Source organism: Amphiura filiformis, chromosome 6 (genome assembly GCF_039555335.1).
Source record: "Amphiura filiformis chromosome 6, Afil_fr2py, whole genome shotgun sequence".
NCBI classification, from domain to species: Eukaryota; Metazoa; Echinodermata; class Ophiuroidea; order Amphilepidida; family Amphiuridae; genus Amphiura; species Amphiura filiformis.
Window position 1 is genome coordinate 64035912 of NC_092633.1, and position 20734 is coordinate 64056645.

The 20734-nt window shown below is 36.9% G+C and overlaps 2 protein-coding genes across 2 annotated transcripts; both read right to left on the reverse strand.

Moving 5' to 3' along the window:
* Positions 1-1857: 1857 nt before the first annotated feature.
* LOC140154701 (uncharacterized) lies at positions 1858-9793 on the reverse strand. The gene is made up of 6 exons (XM_072177268.1): positions 9353-9793; positions 6375-6453; positions 4366-4449; positions 3697-3798; positions 3197-3301; positions 1858-1953 (listed from the first exon to the last, which is right to left on the reverse strand). The coding sequence occupies exons 1-6, from the start codon at positions 9370-9372 to the stop codon at positions 1858-1860; spliced, it is 486 nt and encodes a 161-aa protein (XP_072033369.1). The 5' UTR covers positions 9373-9793.
* A 2389-nt stretch (positions 9794-12182) lies between these two features.
* LOC140154309 (carboxypeptidase B-like) lies at positions 12183-20425 on the reverse strand. Its single transcript, XM_072176883.1, has 10 exons — positions 20314-20425; positions 20094-20175; positions 18736-18969; positions 18310-18411; positions 17968-18072; positions 14719-14832; positions 14307-14403; positions 13253-13467; positions 12934-13018; positions 12183-12500 (listed from the first exon to the last, which is right to left on the reverse strand). The coding sequence occupies exons 1-10, from the start codon at positions 20403-20405 to the stop codon at positions 12310-12312; spliced, it is 1317 nt and encodes a 438-aa protein (XP_072032984.1). The 5' UTR covers positions 20406-20425; the 3' UTR covers positions 12183-12309.
* Positions 20426-20734: the final 309 nt, after the last annotated feature.

The window sequence follows — 20734 nt, forward strand, 5'->3', positions numbered from 1 at the left end:
ATCTTGTTCCAATAAGCTCTTAGTCAATTTATATTATACATACCGGTGTGTTAATATCGGCATCTTGTTCCAATAAGCTCTTGGTCAATTTATATTGTACATACCGATGTGTTAATATCGGCATCTTGTTCCAATAAGCTCTTAGTCAATTTATATTATACATACCGGTGTGTTAATATCGGCATCTTGTTCCAATAAGCTCTTGGTCAATTTATATTATACATACCGGTGTGTTAATATCGGCATCTTGTTCCAATAAGCTCTTGGTCAATTTATATTGTACATACCGATGTGTTAATATCGGCATCTTGTTCCAATAAGCTCTTAGTCAATTTATATTATACATACCGGTGTGTTAATATCGGCATCTTGTTCCAATAAGCTCTTGGTCAATTTATATTATACATACCGGTGTGTTAATATCGGCATCTTGTTCCAATAAGCTCTTGGTCAATTTATATTATAGATACCGGTGTGTTAATAGCGGCATCTTGTTCCAATAAGCTCTTGGTCAATTTATATTATACATACCGGTGTGTTAATATCGGCATCTTGTTCCAATAAGCTCTTGGTCAATTTATATTATACATACCGTTGTGTTAATATCGGCATCTTGTTCCAATAAGCTCTTGGTCAATTTATATTATACATACCGGTGTGTTAATATCGGCATCTTGTTCCAATAAGCTCTTGGTCAATTTATATTATAGATACCGGTGTGTTAATATCGGCATCTTGTTCCAATAAGCTCTTGGTCAATTTATATTATACATACCGGTGTGTTAATATCGGCATCTTGTTCCAATAAGCTCTTGGTCAATTTATATTATACATACCGATGTGTTAATATCGGCATCTTGTTCAATAAGCTCTTGGTCAATTTATATTATACATACCGGTGTGTTAATATCGGCATCTTGTTCCAATAAGCTCTTGGTCAATTTATATTATACATACCGGTGTGTTAATATCGGCATCTTGTTCCAATAAGCTCTTGGTCAATTTATATTATAGATACTGGTGTGTTAATATCGGCATCTTGTTCCAATAAGCTCTTGGTCAATTTATATTATACATACCGGTGTGTTAATATCGGCATCTTGTTCCAATAAGCTCTTGGTTAATTTATATTATACATACTGGTGTGTTAATATGGGCATCTTGTTCCAATAAGCTCTTGGTCAATTTATATTATAGATACTGGTGTGTTAATATCGGCATCTTGTTCCAATAAGCTCTTGGTCAATTTATATTATACATACTGGTGTGTTAATATCGGCATCTTGTTCCAATAAGCTCTTGGTCAATTTATATTATAGATACTGGTGTGTTAATATCGGCATCTTGTTCCAATAAGCTCTTGGTCAATTTATATTATACATACCGGTGTGTTAATATCGGCATCTTGTTCCAATAAGCTCTTGGTCAATTTATATTATACATACCGATGTGTTAATATCGGCATCTTGTTCCAATAAGCTCTTGGTCAATTTATATTATACATACCGGTGTGTTAATATCGGCATCTTGTTCCAATAAGCTCTTGGTCAATTTATATTATACATACCGATGTGTTAATATCGGCATCTTGTTCCAATAAGCTCTTGGTCAATTTATATTATACATACCGGTGTGTTAATATCGGCATCTTGTTCCAATAAGCTCTTGGTCAATTTATATTATACATACCGATGTGTTAATATCGGCATCTTGCTCCAATAAACTCTTGGTCAATTTATATGATACATACCGGTGTGTTAATATCGGTATCTTGTTCCAATAAGCTCTTGGTCAATTTATATTATACATACCGGTGTGTTAATATCGGTATCTTGTTCCAATAAGCTCTTGGTCAATTTATGTTATACATACCGGTGTGTTAATATCGGCATCTTGTTCCAATAAGCTCTTGGTCAATCTTGAATTACCATCCTCCACTGCCATTTGAATGTTCTAAAATATTGATAACGAATGTTAAGCGCAAAAATAAGAATTAAGAAACAGGATTATTTATGGAAGTAATGGATTGTTGTTGTTTTTATTGAAAATTGGAAATAATTTGAATAGGTTGTAAGTCGCATAAACATACCACACTCACCAAACATATAGGGCCCACATACAATTTATAGGCATACGTAGGCCTACTATATGAATAGTTTACAGTCAGAAGTTATTCTTACTCAAAGACATATCCCGCAACAATGACTGGCATTGGAGCACAACCCCCCCCCACCACCACCACCACCACCATCACCACCACCACCATCACCACCACCACCCACCCACCCATAACCACACCAAACCCACCGATCGACCACAACCCTGCACTCCGTCACATGAAACAATCGAGTGAATGGAACAAGCAATTCTTTTGCTTGACTTTTGTGCTACCAACGTAGACTTTCCATGCACTGGATTTCTATGCATGAATATTCTCATTTTAACACCCCCCCCCCCTACACCCCACCCCCAATAAACATACCCCATGCATGAGTGCCATATCTATGAATATATTATAGGCCTACAGAAATACAATCATACGAGAGCTATACGAGGGTCATTAAAATGTTTTACCTCAACCCTCATATGTCTGCATGCCTCTGTAAATGGTAGCCCTTTTATAGTTTGCACGATTATCAACTTGGGTCTTATCTTTTTTTTTTGTTAGCGAAGTAAAGAAGGAAACTCGGATTTAATGCATCAGATACAGAAAAACAGAAGCTTAAATAGACCGCATTGAATTGAACTTGCAATACTATAATTCATGGAAAATAGATGATTTGAAATGATATAAAGATAAAATGTTATAAAAAGTTAAATGGGTGTCTTCATGTTTTAACTTTCAGCATGGAGACAGAGTAAACTGCCCGATTTCTATGCTAAAAGGTCGTCAGACATTCCAGTAAAAGAAGATGATGGTAAAAGTAGTTTTAGGCTAAAACTATAGGTTTTTTATTGGGCTGGCAATCTTTCCCTTTGTTTGTCTGCGTCTATTGATGTCTATTTCAGTTATAATTAGTAACATAACATAATTTAAGCTGATATATGTAGTACAAATCTTCTTTCAGTTTTGGGGACACTCCAGTGTATGACCATGCAATGTCTGAAGAAGCTACAATATTCGGAACTTTACTTAAAAGTTACGACAGTTGATGCATAACATTTTGACTGACCCTTGTTATGGACACGAACCAACCTTGTTAGCTAGCATCCGTCTCTCAATCAGTTCATGTACGCAATCCATGTTGTGTTCTGCAGCATAATCTAACGCTGTCTTACGTACCTCACCGTCCCCACTTATCTTCATAAAATAAAATGATTATATAAATACATAATCAAAAGCAAGTAAATTTTTGTGATACATTTGGAATGCAAAATATTTAAGACGATTTTACCCATTTTACGCTCTATTCTATTTTTATACGTTATATATCTGACGACCGCTCATGGACAAAGTCCCTCGGCTATACATCCACATGTGGATCCTATCGAGTACAGAAGTAGAAGTATGGACATGATAGAAGTAGAAGTATATTCTTCCTTCCTCTTTGCCCTTCTTTCCCCCTTCCTTCATTCTTTCCTCAAATTCCTTCCTTCCTTCCTTCTTTCCTTTTCTTCAATCTTGCTTGTTTTAATAAACCTTTATATGTCTTGAAATTTTAAAATGTTTATGATGTAGATGTGTGTAGGGCCTACCTTAAAGATTGGATAGGTAACATCTGCGCCAGTGTTGACTAAGAGCTGTGCGATGAATGAGTGACCGTACATAATAGCTAACATCAGAAGACTACATCCATCCTGAATAAAGAAAATGAAAAGTATAATGTACAACATTTGAAGTATTGAACAATTTGCGCATTGCACTCCGAATGTCTCTGTGTCAAAGTCTCAATTTGTGATAAGGATAACTCGATAATCGCACGAGACCGTGGAGAGCCATATAGGCTCGAGAGGTAAATGCAATACCTATCTTGACGAATGCACTTGTGCGAAGTAATTATCCACCATATACCTTTTGAGTGCATCAGTTATAATAAAACAATAATTGCTGCATTGATTATTTTAGTTTGAACCTTATACGATATTTTATATTTGTGCAGACAAATCTTTTTCGAAAATTGTCTACTTAAAGTCGTAAGCACTATAAGCCGAGAGTGGTGTCAGGGAATATTTCCCTTTCGGGACGAATAGGCTGGTTACTGACGCGCCTGATGAAACACGTGTATATTTGATCATGTATGTTGTTGTAAAGTCAAATTGCTCTTAGTTCCTGTATGACAGAAGATGTTTCTAATATTTTTACTACTTTTTAAAATACTTTTTAATGCAAATTTCAAATAACTAGGGGATAGTTACTATTTTTACCTCCGTGGTGTTGACATCGCCGCCGAGTTGAATCAAAGTTCTCACTTCATCAATATTCCCTTCTTTGACAGCGGCAATTAAATCCTATATAGAAATGTTAAAATATTTCATCAAACTTATTCATACTGCAGTTACTGTCCGTTTTCCTATACACAATACAGAGTGCTCTCACCATTGACGCGTGACCTCTACAAATAGTGTATGTTAGAAGTATAGGCCATTGCCTAGTTAACGTCACTGTGTGAAAAATAACCGGCCAATATTTAAAGTATTCTCTGAAATTCTAGAAAATATAGTTTTGTAACATGTCCTAAATTTTTAGCAAATTTAGATGTTTGGAAATATTCGCACTTTGGTGTTTTAGTGTGACGTTAACTAGGCAATGGCCTATTACCTATAACATATATGTTATAGGTAATAGGCCATTGCCTAGTTAACGTCACTGTGTGAAAAATAACTGGCCAATATTTAAAGTATTCTCTGAAATTCTTGAAAATATAGTTTTGTAACATGTCCTAAATTTTTAGCTAATTTAGGTGTTTGGAAATATTCGCACTTTGGTGTTTTAGGAAGGTTATGTAAACGACAGATAACACCAAAAAATATGAAGAAATTATTTCCAAACCGTGTTAAGTCTACAACCATTATGTTTCTCATTTTCAAGAATGCTGGTTAACAATATGCACACTATTGTCTCGTTTCGTAAACAAAGGCCCACATAGTATTGTTACCTTGCGTTTGCTTTATAATCGGTTACCCAACTGAAACTATAATACCAGCTCATTGCAATACCGCACAGGTAAAACAGAAACATGTGTAGTGTGGATTTAACCAGAGAAGATCTGATTTAACATAGTTGAGGTGTTTTCAATGAGTGTTATCTTGGTTTAATAGCTTTTAATGGGGTTTAAGTCCTGCAAAGGTCGTGGTGAATTCCACTGTAGACATGACTGTATTATGTGAATAATTGGTAATTCTTGGAAATGTTAAAATGGGTAAGTTATTCCTTGTAATGAGCAGTATTTTTGAAAGACATTTGGTCTTAGCTATGCATCATATTCCTGAAACATATTGATCTGTTGCATTGGAATAGTTTTACATTTTAAACAAGACTTGTTCGGCATGCACCCATACAATAATATACCCAAAATAATACCCAAAGAATTTCGTGGGATGTGATGAGACTATAATATGGAGATGAAATTTATGAACGGGACTTGTAGTAGAAGATGTAGAAAGAGAATAATACGTTACGTGATGCATGGAGTTTAAATGTATAGAACAAAAATGTAAAACTTGACTTATGCATAGATGATGCTATCTCCAGTAGATAGCAAATGAACAAAGACCTTCCTAACACCGGTTGTGCAACAACCGCTCAAATTTTCATTATGTGTAATGAAAAACAAATAATTCTAGTATTTCGACCATGTCAACTGAGCTCTATCGACCTATTTAAAGGAGGATTTCGTGATCCTAGTGGACTCTTTTTATGACATTTTTCAGTAGATATCCACGAAAAAAGCTTATTTCCAAAATTTCAGTTGTTTCCGATTTTGCGTTTGCGAGTTATGCACAAAGAACCCCATTGGGTTTCAGTTGGGTTCTTTGTAGAACCAAAAAAGGTTGTGTAGCCAAGAAAAAGGTTCTTTGTAGAACCTTAAGCTTGAAGAACCTTTAAAGAATCTTAAAGAAAGAACCCTCAAAGGGTTCTTAGTAGAACAGAAAAAAGGTTTTTATCCAAGAAAATGATTTTTAGTACCAAAAGGGTTAATACTACGTTTTACCTTTCTTAACTTTGTGATGAGTCCCTGAATGAATGAATTAGAATGTTCCCAGGCCTATTCAAATCTTTAAGGTTCTTTATAGAACCTTTTAAGGTTCTTTTTAGAACCTTATTACTGCTTAGGGTTCTAAATACAGGACAAAAAAGGTTCTAAGAAGCACCTTTTTTTCTGAGAGTGTAGCATAATAAATTGCATCGGTGAAAATATGCAGGCTATACTTACTCGCTCGAGAAGGTTTCTTGTTTCTTGTTCAGTTGTTGAGATTCTTCTTGATCGGAGAATTTTGTAACACTTTTGTTGCCTGCACAGATGAAACAAGATCAAGTGAGTGTTATCTTGTGGAAACTGAGTGTTCGGGCGCTTGTTGAAATATTCAATTCAATAGTCTGTCATGAAAGGGTATTTTGAACTCGTATTAACATCGTTTTCATCAAAACTCTATTTGTTTCCTGTAGGCCGCGCGCATTTTCTTTTTTTGAGTAATTTTTACAGCATTTCATTTTATCCAGAAAAATTACATTTCAAGCAAAAAATGATGACAATATATTTCAAGATTAAAATTTGTTCACATTTCAAAATATTTTGTTCTCATTATATCTTATGAAATCCCTAAATATCTAATTAATTTGATATGAAATCCCTAAATATCAAATTACATTATGAAATATCAAATTTCATTATAAAATCCCTAAATATCAAATTAATTTTCCTAAAACTTTCAATTTCTATATCTAACCTACTCTGTTTGTTTGTTTGTTTGTTTGTTTGTTTGTTTGTTTGTTTTAAATGATCTTCCTGTAGAAACTCGACCTCTGTACTGATTTCAAAACATTTGTGATTTTAGGCATATGTTACCATAAATCCCGACTCAAAATATTCACATTTAGGTTTTCAGGCAACCGTTATATTGGAAACAAACGTTTTTGCCTTATCAATTATAACACAGGTTACTATAATAATAAATAATAATAATAATGGAGCGCATTTCTACCGCGCAAAATTCATCAAAAAGATCTCAGGGCGCGAAAACAAAAAAAAAGGACACACAGTGAAACACAAAAAACCTTAAGAATCAGGGAAAGCATGTTGGAAAAAATGAGTTTTAAGACTACATTTTGAATTGAGCGAGAGAAGTATGTTGCCATCATTTTTTGCTAGAGTATAAGTTGTTGCCGTGTTCAATATTTCTGTACTCCCACAAAAAAGTCTTTGATCAACATCACTAGAGCACTAAGTGAATATAAAATTCTTACATCCAACCTGGTCTATAGCTACCTGTCTTTACCCTGATTTTTTTTAGTTTACGGGCCTTATGACGTCGGAAACATAATATTTTGAATGACCCTTAAATTTCAATGTCAATGTGCTTTCGAATTAATTAACTAGTTGCACTTGCATAGAGTTAATTTCGATTTTTTTAAATGATTTAATACAAAGGTCGCAAGATGTGTGTCAGACCGCACACAAATTTGTTCGATCAAACGTATTTAAAATGCTCTCCAATTACCACTTTGCATGCCCGTGTAAATTTGTGTCATTTATTGGGCGACTCTCCGCAGAGCCATTCCATGTCAACTCCAGGGATGTGCACCGCAGCACCTCTTCAATTTTTTTCTTTTTCTGTGTGGTGGTAGATATTAATGAGAAAGTAAAATCCTGAAAATTTGAGCTTCATACTCCATTTTGTTTTCCCGTGGCATCAATTTGAAATTTAGGGGGGTCAGCGTAAAAAATGTGTCGCAACGCGAACGACGATGTTTGGAGGTCCATAAATGTATAAAGAGAACCCCAACAACTTTGAAAAGTATGTATCCTGGGGTACTTTTTTGTGTAGAATTCAAATCTGGCATCAGAAAACTTTTGACTCCTTTACTTTAAAACATATAGGGCCCTCAAAATGCAACTTCGTCCATCCAGGACCAACTTCGGGGGGTCAGAACTCCAAAAAATAATTTTATGGTCCATTTTTTTGCCAATCAGAGCCCTTTGGTAGGACATTACTCTTATCCCATATTGAGCCTATTACAATACTTTTAACCTGAGATATTACCCATGCAAAACTCCAATTGTACATTTTTTGTACATTTTGACCCCCCTGAAAACCAATGTCAGACATTTTGCCCCACCATCAACTTCAGGTATGTTGAAAATATGTTCTTGGACAACATTTCTGGCTTTGGGACTCGATGACTTTGCTTTAAAAACATCAGTTAGGTTTGCCTACTCACATAATATGTCATTCCAACCACATCAACAAAATGGGTTGGTTGGTCAGTGGTCATCCACTCAAATTTTGCTGAAAATCATTTCTAGCATACCTCTATGAGCATAATGAACACATGGAAAAAATGAATGCTCAACTCCAAGCGGTTTTGGAGATATGGCTTGTCAAAATTTGGCCCAGGCCCCCACTTTTTGCTCTCTCAAGTTGCGTCGTTTCTTAAGTTGAGCCTCCCCCCTTAAAAAAAAAAATTCGGCACGCCTTAATTACGCGCCCGTAGAAGTAACATTTTTGGTTAATCGCCCACAAATTCGTCATTTCCGTCCGCCCCCTTTTTTTCAAGAGCGGGACCGGGTCTTCCCTGAATTCACATTTGTTTTAGACCCAGGAAAGTGACGATGACCGTATTTGCCGGAAGCCCTAAGTACGTTACCTAACCCTAAACCTATTAACCTAACTCAATCTAACCCGTTCTGGCAAATACGGTTAATACCTCTCTACTGCCAGACACGCCAGGGGGGGGGGGGGCATATTTTGCTAATGCGGGAGAATATTGATCAAAAGAAGGTGAATTTTGCTGTTGCTGATCATGCTGATAGCTGCTGATTGATAGGCCAGTGCACGCAAAGAGAACAAAAATGTGCAATTTTAGCCCATTTTGGTAAAAAAAAAAGACCAAACAATGGCAAGTTAAAGGGAAGACGCACACATGGCATTTTATTTTCTTCCATCGGTCGTCCCCTATGGAAATAAAAGTGGGTGTCCTCCATCCCATCCACTTCCTTCGGCTATGGTATAACCAGGAAAGTGGCACTTCCCTGGTATAACCCCCGAAACCCTAACAATATACTCGCCGAAACAAAGTAGAACATGTTTTAGAGTTTATTAATAATTAGTAGCAAAGCTTAATTAATGACACTACTAATGAGGCCATAATTGTCACATTAAAAGGCACAATGGAATTCAGTTGTAGACTTACCCACAATTTAAGGTATCCATCTTGACTTCACACAATGAACCAAAATTAGGTTGCAACGACGTAGATCTGACACAAGGTGCACATTTTATAGACCCTGCTATATTGTCGGCAGTCTCGAAATGACTATGGATAAATTATTTAAGACAAAATCCTGCCTACGCTACTGATCCCACGATCCTATAAGGCCATTTCTTCCGATTCACTGATTTAAGGGTTTTACCTTTCCTCCAAGTGACCAACGACTTTAATAGTGATACTACGTTGTTATGGTCACTGGTAAACCCAGAACAAATTCGTCACCGCGATTGAAGTTACCTGATTTGTTTAACACCGACCTTAAAACAGAATGGCGCGTCCTTTGCAGTCTAAACAATATTCCCGACATGTAATCTTGGATTGTTGATATTCACGGAAACTCGATATGGCCAATGTGTAGTACTAGCTGGGCTGTTTGTAACTCAGAATGGCTTTTGTTTCAATTAACACCAATGATAAGAATACAATACCGATCAAAGAACAAAGGAATGTATTCACCGAAATAATATATGTAAGATTCAGTTCTTATAGGAAATTTGCACTATAGAGTCGACGAGTGATAACATACTTAATTCTAAATTTAAATTAAATCAATTTACGCTCTCGTTATTAGTTGAAGTTTGAAAAATGTTTGTAGAAATAATATTATGAGGTAAAATTCCATAAGTGGTTAAAATAACGGCAGAAAAAGTGTTCGCAGATTATGTACTAAGTCTATACAACAGATTATATTAAGGTGGGTAACCTGATTGACAATCTCATCCCCCACTTTACCGGTACCTCATCAAAATGCTGGTATCAGATGAAAGCTCATATTTTTCTCATAAACATATTGAAATTTGACGTTCCAAATCGATATATTTCCGAAGAAATCATCAAAAAAATGTCGAATTTTATAGTCTGAAATATTGAGACTAATTAGGCAGTTTTTTGATGATATCTTCGGAAATACACTGAGTTGGAACTTCTAATTTCAATATGTTTATGAGCACAATAGGGCATTTCACTTGAAATCAATATATTACAAGATCATGATGATTATCATTAATAAAAACACTGTAGACTACCAATATCACGCTGTATAAATGTCGGTAATTCCATTAGGAATTAGTCACATTTACAAAAAACATTTACATGTTCTTTTTGCATGAGTGCTTGAAAGGGATGACATTTTATGTTATACGTAAGTTTTAAAGAATTTGATTTTCCAAATATATCAGGTCACCTTCCTTTAAGTGATATAGACACTAAGACATATCTAGGAAATTGTGGGAGATTCTAATTGGAGCAGGTGTTTTCAAGTTGATGTAAAATACTCAATAAAAATGCAAAAATACAAGGAAAAATTGTTGGTCTAAATTTTTAAAAAAAGTGGACTGATTTGCAAAGACGAAACAGGGGGCCCGGCGGGGGATTGAAAGAACAATCAGTGGTATATTAGAGTTGAACTCAGGACCTGACCGTTGTATTTAGTTTACTCTCCTGATATTTGTTGACAATGTAGTTTTTAAAGTTTTAGGAAATAATGGAGATGTATATTGTGCGACCCAAGAGGAATTTTTACATAATCATTCTGTTTTTTAAGTAGGCGATCAGATTTTTTCGTATTTTGTTTTTCGTTTTTTGTTTAGTACGTCATATTGAGGCCTGTACTAAAATGCGGATCCAATTCCCAAGTTTTGATATGATATTAGAAGTAAAAACATGTTTCACAATGTCCCATAGTATGTGTGATGGTACACCATCACTGATGGTACACCACAATTGGGGATGAGGCTATTACTTTTTGGTCACAACATCTATAAAACGAAATATATTTTATTCATGTTATTAGGCCTCTAAAATTTCACCAGGATTATAAGGAAAATAATGGCTTTCTTCTGATGCCAAAATATCCATTTTGATAGGAAAGGGGGGAAGGGAGAGGCTGTCGATCCAGGGCCGGATATACCATAGGGCCAGATGGGCCCGGGCACAGGGCCCCCAAAATTGCCCTGTGCAGTGTACATCTTCCATTTTAGCCGAAAAACACCATGTTTTGGGCCAAAATAGCCTACAAAAATTGCAAACTTTTGAGCGCTTCGCGCGCACTGGCCTGTAATATAGCAACATTCACCTTCAATTGGGACGAAACAGTCTAAAATTGAAATTTTTTTCGCGCTTCGCGCGCAAACATCCTTGTAGAATCTCCAAACTTGACCACTTTAGTGCATAATGCCTTCTACACGATGCGTTTGGGGCCTCCAAATTTTGGCCTGGCCCAGGGCCCCAAAAAAGGTAAATCCGGCCCTGTGTCGATCCGGTCAAAATGCAGTTGTTATGATTTGTCTCTTTCAAATATCCCGCAAACTGCGTCAGTGTGACTCCTTGACGATTTTGACTGGAAAAAAGGTCGAGGCTGCTGATTATCAATAACGAAACAACGTGACGATAAACTAGAATTGTATTCGGCTCATTTATTTGTTTGTGTGATTTAAAGGTGAGAAAGAAAGAACACACGGAAAAACAGTGGCATGATCGACGGGAATTTTTTTTAAATAATGTTTATTTAAAGAAAGAACAGTTTACCAACCCAAAGTGTTATAATCATTCAAACAAGACAACAAATGAACAAAAAATCCGAACCGGCACACAACTCAACTTGAAAAAAGCAAGGGAATGTGCCAGCATGGGATTCGAACCCACGAATATCCCATCACTTGTTATGAAGAAGCTTATAGATTGGCTAATCAGCGATATAAGTGTATATACTTCGACGTTTCAGCTGCGGATAAAGTCGCATACGCCACCCAGCTATTGAAAGATTATCGTTTTATTTCTTTGTATTCATTTTAGATGAAAGTACCGCCACAGGATGACCAGAATGATGAACTGCTTATAACTATAGGTCTTAAATTATTTAATATACCGTCAGTTTGCAATTATGGGTCATTTGAATGAATGAACTCGGCCAAAGCCAAAGCGGCTGCATAATTTTCCTCAGCACACGGTATGATTTGATCTTCAGGTAGCAGAAAGCCATATTCTCCATCGTCGCGCAACTCTACCACGTAAGAATACTTAGCGCCAAGTCCTTTGAATCCCCAGTCTTTGCTGTTGCCAGATGCTTCATCTAGAATAATCAAACCAACGTATAATATATAATTGGAATTCGTACATGTATTATTTTGTTTATTATAATATCGGTATAAATATAATCAATTCATGAGGTAGACGCCGCGGCTAAAACTGCATGCTTGAGGCACAAAAAAAGTTCACCACTTTAAGGGGACTCGATCTTTTGTGCGTAATTATAGAGGGCCAGAGGATTCACTCTATCATTACAAAAATCATTTGAAGAAGTCAAAGAGCCCTAAGAATAAAAACTGTAGTGTAATTCACGCCAGACACAATTTCTTTATATGACAAAAATTAATTTTTGTAATCGATCAAAAAACAAACGTTAGCAGTTAACCTTCTCAAGCTCCTAGCAGTGTGCTTCAGTTAGTCTCTCAGTAGTCGGTGTTATACTTGCACGACTAAACCTTGTATTTCTTAATACTCACATAAAAGTCTTGCAGAAGGCCCATACACATAATCCATACCATGAACTGCTTTAATGGCAGTCACCGCTGCGTCAGCTGCTGCCATCTGAAAAGGCCAATGGTTACAATTATATGATTGAAGACCTCAAGTTTCGTCGAGGTTATAAACAATTTTGTATATGACTTTCTAGCTGCAATTTATTATTAGGTAATAGTTTCAGAAACGATATCGAATTCCTAATTCATTTTTTTCTCACCATTGATTAATCCTGTACTCTTGACTTAAACGAGAGAGGTAAACACATTTTGGACAACATATTTATCCTAATGATATGTTTACCTGATCCGGAGATTCTGGTGGTAGCTCTGCGTTCATATCATAAGACCATGGTGCCAGGTATAGCTGTGAGTAACTATGCCAATCGATAAAAAGACGAAACTCCTGTTCTTTAGCCCGAGCCAAAGCATAGTCTGTCAATCCCTTCATTTCTACTTCCGACAGAGGGTTTGGACCACGGAAAGTATTGGAGCAGCTCCATGGACTGGCTCCCTTACCTGTTCATTGATAATATCATAAGGATTCCAATTAAGTCACAGAAACATAAGGCTTATGAAATCTCTCAGATGTGGAGCACGTCCACATATCTGCAGCACATGCATAACAGTTCGCACAAATGTATGTTAGAAATCTTCATTGTCAGTCCGCTGTTATGAATAGTTTGACGTAGCTACGTTTGACGTGACTGAGGAGATAGAAGTCCTCTCATTCTATATCTTCGCTTTTTACACTTCTTTCAATATGTACCAATGTTTGTATATGAGGGATAGGCCTGCCATTTTACATATTCCAAAGTAGCAAATTATTATTTTCAAATCAAGCGTTCTTCTATTCCATAGACAAGTAGTAAATGTCGCTCTAAGCGTAAACTTGGGTATCATATTTTTATGTTTCAAATGATAGTCTAAGGTGTAGATGAAGAACCTAATACTAGTAGGCGCCATACAGTTCCCAGGTATCCATGGTCAAAGTTTATACAGGGGCCAAAATTCATGTTTGATAAGAAGGATTCAGAAAATATTCAGTTTGATCAACGATGCATGACGACCTATCTGTCTGGATTTATTGGTGAAAAGGTCGACGGTGAACATTTGGGCTCCATGCAGCTAAAAAAAGAAAACACCCTCTAATTTTAATGAATATTTCCTACCAATCCAAAAAAAATTGTTACAAAGGAAACACGGCAAAATAGGTCACAATCAATGAACTGAATGAACTAGCACAATTCGATGTGTTACCCTTGGCGGGTAACAAAACATAGTGCAAACTAGTCACACCTGTTTGGTTTCTTGATATTTCTATTTATCTTCCAACGGAACTTTCATTTTATACCTACCTCCCCACTCGTAGGGCCAGTTTCTATTACCATCGACTCCAACGCAGCCGCCATATTCGGCAGGCTGAGGTGCCCTAGTTTTCCGCCACAATCTCTCCTGCATTGGAGACAATACATCACCATTGTCAATGTTACAATGTTTACATTGCAGAGATCAGTATATGAAATTCACTACCAAACAGTGCTTATATAATAAAAACTGGAAAATGATGAATTTTACTAACACTTCTCTGAAAAAATATGTCAACAAACTTTACTTACGTCCCGCCCGATAAATTCTAATTCCCGAAATTGATCATTTTGAGCCACTGATAAACTTCTCCTTAATCTGTTACTGTTAATTAAAACTTATGATAATTTAACCAAAAACTTCTTTGGTTCAAAACCAATTATTCCCCAATACAAGACTTACAGTTTGCCAGGTGTATACATAGCCGTCTACATTAAGCGATGGGACAATGTAAATGTCATAGTTATTCAAGATGTCCACTACCCGTTGTTCATTAGCTTTGTAGTCAGTAACCAACTGGAGATGATAATTTAAAAAAGAATAATGATACTACGTATGACATATGTCCAGCAAATAATAGCTAATCGAAACAAAGTAAATATACACACACAAAAACCAAAAAACTAGTACACATATCTTCTGTTTTTTTATAGTGTTTAAAAATTAAACAAATAATATTGTATGAGCAACCAGTTTTAAATTATGCACAACAGGTTTATTACGGTAAATAACGGAGTAGCCATGAAAGGATTCATTATGCGAGACATTCCGATTTCAGGAAAGACAACTTTACAATGCTATATGCGGGGCTATACGAGTAGTAGCTATGAAAGGATTCATTATGCGAGATATTCCGATTTCAGGAAAGACAACTTTACAATGCCATATGCGGGGCTATACGGGGAGTAGCTATGAAAGGATTCATTATGCGAGACATTCCGATTTTAGGAAAGACAACATAACAATGCTATATGCGGGGCTATACGAGGAGTAGCTATGAAAGGATTCATTATGCGAGACATTCCGATTTCAGGAAAGACAACATTACAATGTTATATGCGGGGCTATCGGGGAGTAGCTATATCATTATGCGAGATATTCCGATTTCAGGAAAGACAACATTACGATGCTATATTGCGGGGGTATACGGGGAGTAGCTATGAAAGGATTCATTATGCGAGATATTCCGATTTCAGGAAAGACAACATTACGATGCTATATTGCGGGGGTATACGGGGAGTAGCTATGAAAGGATTCATTATGCGAGACATTCCGATTTCAGGAAAGACAACATTACGATGCTATATTACTGGGCTATACGGGGAGTAGCTATGAAAGGATTCATTATGCGAGACATTCCGATTTCAGGAAAGACAACATTACAATGCTATATGTGGGGCTATACGGGGAGTAGCTATGAAAGGATTCATTATGCGAGACATTCCGATTTCAGGAAAGACAACATAACAATGCTATATGCGGGACTATACGAGGAGTAGCTATGAAAGGATTCATTATGCAAGACATTCCGATTTCAGGAAAGACAGCATTACAATGCTATATGCGGGGCTATACGGGGAGTAGCTATGAAAGGATTCATTATGCGAGACATTCCGATTTCAGGAAAGACAGCATTACAATGCTATATGCGGGCTATACGGGGAGTAGCTATGAAAGGCTTCATTATGCAAGACATTCCGATTTCAGGAAAGACAGCATTACAATGCTATATGCGGGGCTATACGGGGAGTAGCTATGAAAGGATTCATTATGCGAGACATTCCGATTTCAGGAAAGACAGCATTACAATGCTATATGCGGGCTATACGGGGAGTAGCTATGAAAGGATTCATTATGCAAGACATTCCGATTTCAGGAAAGACAGCATTACAATGCTACTCGTATGCGGGCTATACGGGGAGTAGCTATGAAAGGATTCATTATGCGAGACATTCCAATTTCAGGAAAGACTGCATTACAATACTACTCGTATGCGGGCTATACGGGGAGTAGCTATGAAAGGATTCATTATGCGAGACATTCCAATTTCAGGAAAGACAGCATTACAATGCTACTCGTATGCGGGCTATACGGGGAGTAGCTATGAAAGGATTCATTATGCGAGACATTCCAATTTCAGGAAAGACAGCATTACAATGCTACTCGTATGCGGGCTATACGGGGAGTAGCTATGAAAGGATTAATTATGCGAGACATTCCGATTTCAGGAAAGACAGCATTACAATGCTACTCGTATGCGGGCTATACGGGGAGTAGCTATGAAAGGATTCATTATGCGAGACATTCCAATTTCAGGAAAGACAGCATTACAATGCTACTCGTATGCGGGCTATACGGGGAGTAGCTATGAAAGGATTAATTATGCGAGACATTCCGATTTCAGGAAAGATAACATAACAATGATATATGCGGGGCTATCGGGGAGTAGCTATGAAAGGATTCATTATGCAAGACATTCCGATTTTAGGAATGGCAACATTACAATGCTATATGTGGGGCTATGCGGGGAGTAGCTATGAAAGGATTCATTATGCGAGACATTCCAATTTCAGGAAAGACAGCATTACAATGCTACTCGTATGCGGGCTATACGGGGAGTAGCTATGAAAGGATTCATTATGCGAGACATTCCAATTTCAGGAAAGACAGTATTACAATGCTACTCGTATGCGGGCTATACGGGGAGTAGCTATGAAAGGATTCATTATGCGAGACATTCCAATTTCAGGAAAGACAGCATTACAATGCTACTCGTATGCGGGCTATACGGGGAGTAGCTATGAAAGGATTCATTATGCGAGACATTCCAATTTCAGGAAAGACAGCATTACAATGCTACTCGTATGCGGGCTATACGGGGAGTAGCTATGAAAGGATTCATTATGCGAGACATTCCAATTTCAGGAAAGACAGCATTACAATGCTACTCGTATGCGGGCTATACGGGGAGTAGCTATGAAAGGATTCATTATGCGAGACATTCCAATTTCAGGAAAGACAGCATTACAATGCTACTCGTATGCGGGCTATACGGGGAGTAGCTATGAAAGGATTCATTATGCGAGACATTCCAATTTCAGGAAAGACAGCATTACAATGCTACTCGTATGCGGGCTATACGGGGAGTAGCTATGAAAGGATTAATTATGCGAGACATTCCGGTTTCAGGAAAGGCAACATTACAATGCTATATGCGGGGCTATCGGGGAGTAGCTATGAAAGGATTCATTATGCAAGACATTCCGATTTTAGGAATGGCAACATTACAATGCTATATGTGGGGCTATACGGGGAGTAGCTATGAAAGGATTCATTATGCGAGACATTCCGGATTCAGGAAAGGCAACATTACAATGCTATATGCGGGGCTATACGGGGAGTAACTATGAAAGGATTCATTATGCGAGACATTCCGATTTCAGGAAAGACAACATAACAATGCTATATGCGGGGCTATACGAGTAGCTATGAAAGGATTCATTATGCGAGACATTCCGGTTTCAGGAAAGGCAACATTACAATGCTATATGCAGGGCTATATGGGCGATCCAGTACTGGGTAAGTATACTTTGCGATTACAATAAAAACAATAAAATTAACTTTATAATCGCTCCTGTTTTATACACATACCTGGTTTGTAATATACATGACAGTCGCGGGAGAAACCCATTCTCTGGCGTGAATACCGCCCTCGAACCAAATGGACTTCTTATTAGGTCCAGAACTGACCGAAATCTAAGTTAAAAATGATACAAGTAGCAAAATTAATACATGAAAACGTGGTTAATAATATTATTATTTAATAAAACAAATGGATATGACCTAACTTGGTGTTGTATGTCAAGTGGCAATCTCGGTGGGAAATGTGTCATTAGTTCAATACATTCTACATGCTCTACGAAACATTTTGTGTTCTTACCGTGTAGTGCATTGAATGATTGATTTTGAATTTGTGCGTTTTGACCTACCTACCTTTAGACCTCTCATTTCTCTTCCCTCATAAGAGGTTGTCACCAAGAATTGAGATACAATATCAGCATGTTCTGCTCCCATATCGATAACCCATTGGCGAATCTATGATCAAAAGTAATTTTGTATGATGGTGTATTAAGTGAAAGTTATAAAGGTGTTCTGTAAGAAATGGCAACAAAGGTCTTACAAATTGTTATTAATAATATAATAAAACAGGACTTTTCTTATTACTTGATTTCCATGGATTATCTTTAGGCGACTTCATTTAGGCGAAAAAAGCAAAACCAAACAATATAACAATAGGATAATCTAAGTTAATAATGGTATTAATAAATTTGTTGCTATTGTTTGTATTTACTATTGATTGCGTTTCTTTGTTTGTTTTGTGTGTTTTATCATATGCAAAGTATGAATAGTAAAAGAAACCTCATCGTAAGGATGGTAAACGGAATAGTCGAAGCCATTCAGAGCACTAGGTTTGTTACGTCCTGCCATTCGCATAAACTGTTTATTAATCACTCCCTGGACATCAGCAATGTTGACTTTGAAATCCATGGCATTCCCTGTCAGTACACCTCGTATCTCACGAATCATTGATTTAGGTACAAGGACATCCACTGGTCGGCTCACAATTTGGGAAGGCTCCAGCCAAAAATCAAGCTAAATAAAAACACAAAAACACAAAATTGTTGAATTTTGGAGCATCATACATTTGTAATACCCAGTATAAATGCAACCTGTTCAAAGAGTCAAATGGTACACCCTGAGGCTTAGACTTGACAAACTTCTACACATCAACTTCACTGGAACTCGCTTGGACACAATGTTGGAGGGCAAGGGGATAACATGTTGCAACGGAGCGGGAATCAAAGTGTTCGAACGCTCCTGGCGCCCTTGCGGATTCCAAGAGGTTCCAGGTTCTGCTGGGTCACGTCAAAAGGCAATGTTAACTATTTCCCGGGACTATTTCATTGCTTGTGCCTTTTAAACTAATTTCGAAAATCATTAAATTTTACCCAATAGACGCCGATTTCAACCTTACTTCAGACGATGACTAATATTAAAGCGAGGCTCCATCTTCAACTATAATATCCACATGTCCGAGTGAAACACATCACAGTGCACATTCGTGTCGTGACACATATTACACATATATATTTCTTTGTTAGCTGTTATAGTATGTATTACCAAAATAACTTGAAATATTTAAAGGAGCTCAAACTACATTTATTACGTTAATATTCAAAGGATGCTATTACTGCAGGCTAATAAAGGGTGTTAATCATCAGTCGCTAAAAGATCCTTTAATTGAAGACTAAACGCTGGGTCAATTAATGTGGGTGAAAGTATGGATATCATATCTATACATGAGAATTCTGCCACCTGACTTGCAAGTATACATGTACATGTAATACTGATAAGTTTTATCACAAACAGTAATAGTTGCACCATAGGAATTTAACGTAGGCCTATCACATTATCTATTTTGGGATCCTCACAACACAACAATGTTCTACATTTTTACAATTATCACAAAAGTCTTCAGTCACAGTAATTTCAGTGGTATTTTCCCTACAGATCTAGGTCATTGCTTTACAACACACAAAATAAGATGATTTAGAATAATAAGTCAGCCTAATTTGATGGAAACATAATGACTATTTTCATCATTAATGCTGTTAATAAGTGCGTTTTTAGCTGGAGACAGGCTTATTCAGGAGTACCTATCTTGTCTGTAGTTAGGATTATAGAATGAAAAAATGTAACGAGTACTTGTTTCTAACCTTATCTTCGTAAGTGTTGTGAAATGTTCTCAACCAGTCAATGTCGCTTTGGTCCCTCGACGTAATTCGTATGACTTGTGATCTGCAGCAATAATACATAATCATCAACATCAACATCAACATCAATATCAACAACATCACCATCTTCATCATCAGCAACAACAATAATTTCTTTCGTGGCATTCAGCCAGATAGAGTTAGACAATGTAAAAGTACTCACCCATCGTAGATGTTACGAGCGAATCCAGAATGTCCTGCACAAAGAAGGAGAACACATCCTAACAAGAACTTAAGAGCGAATTCGCCCGCCATATTTGATGGTCTGCTTTTACCACTACAGCTCACTACGACTCTACGAATTTTGAGAACACGTTTAGCTTCAGCAATGTACTGTGTCTAAATGATAACTAAATTTGTCATCGTGTATCATAAAGCCGTTATCTTTCAATTTCAATTTTAATCACTAGGTTCAATAAAGTGAGTAGTTTTATATTGACTTTCCCCGTGAATATGAGTTGTCCCAAGATTTCTGCTGCCTCGTTTCCTGTGACAGTTTGCAGCTGTCCCGTCAACTTTTCAGCCCATTTATATCAAAAAGGTACATCGTACATTTACTACCGTATTCTCAAGATAATACCGCA

Bases quoted from the DNA above. Each gene is read 5' to 3' on its own strand.
- LOC140154309 (XM_072176883.1), bottom strand. From the start codon at position 20,405: ATGGCGGGCGAATTCGCTCTTAAGTTCTTGTTAGGATGTGTTCTCCTT. The intron at 14,404-14,718 runs GTAAGTCTTGTA...TCTCCAATGCAG, and splicing joins ATGTATACACCTGGCAAACT to GAGAGATTGTGGCGGAAAAC. The intron at 12,501-12,933 runs GTGAGTATTAAG...TGATTATTCTAG, and splicing joins GCCTTCTGCAAGACTTTTAT to ATGAAGCATCTGGCAACAGC.
- LOC140154701 (XM_072177268.1), bottom strand. From the start codon at position 9,372: ATGGATACCTTAAATTGTGG. The intron at 4,450-6,374 runs GTAAGTATAGCC...ATTTCTATATAG, and splicing joins CAAGAAACCTTCTCGAGCGA to GATTTAATTGCCGCTGTCAA. The intron at 3,799-4,365 runs GTAAAAATAGTA...TTCTTTATTCAG, and splicing joins GCGATGTCAACACCACGGAG to GATGGATGTAGTCTTCTGAT.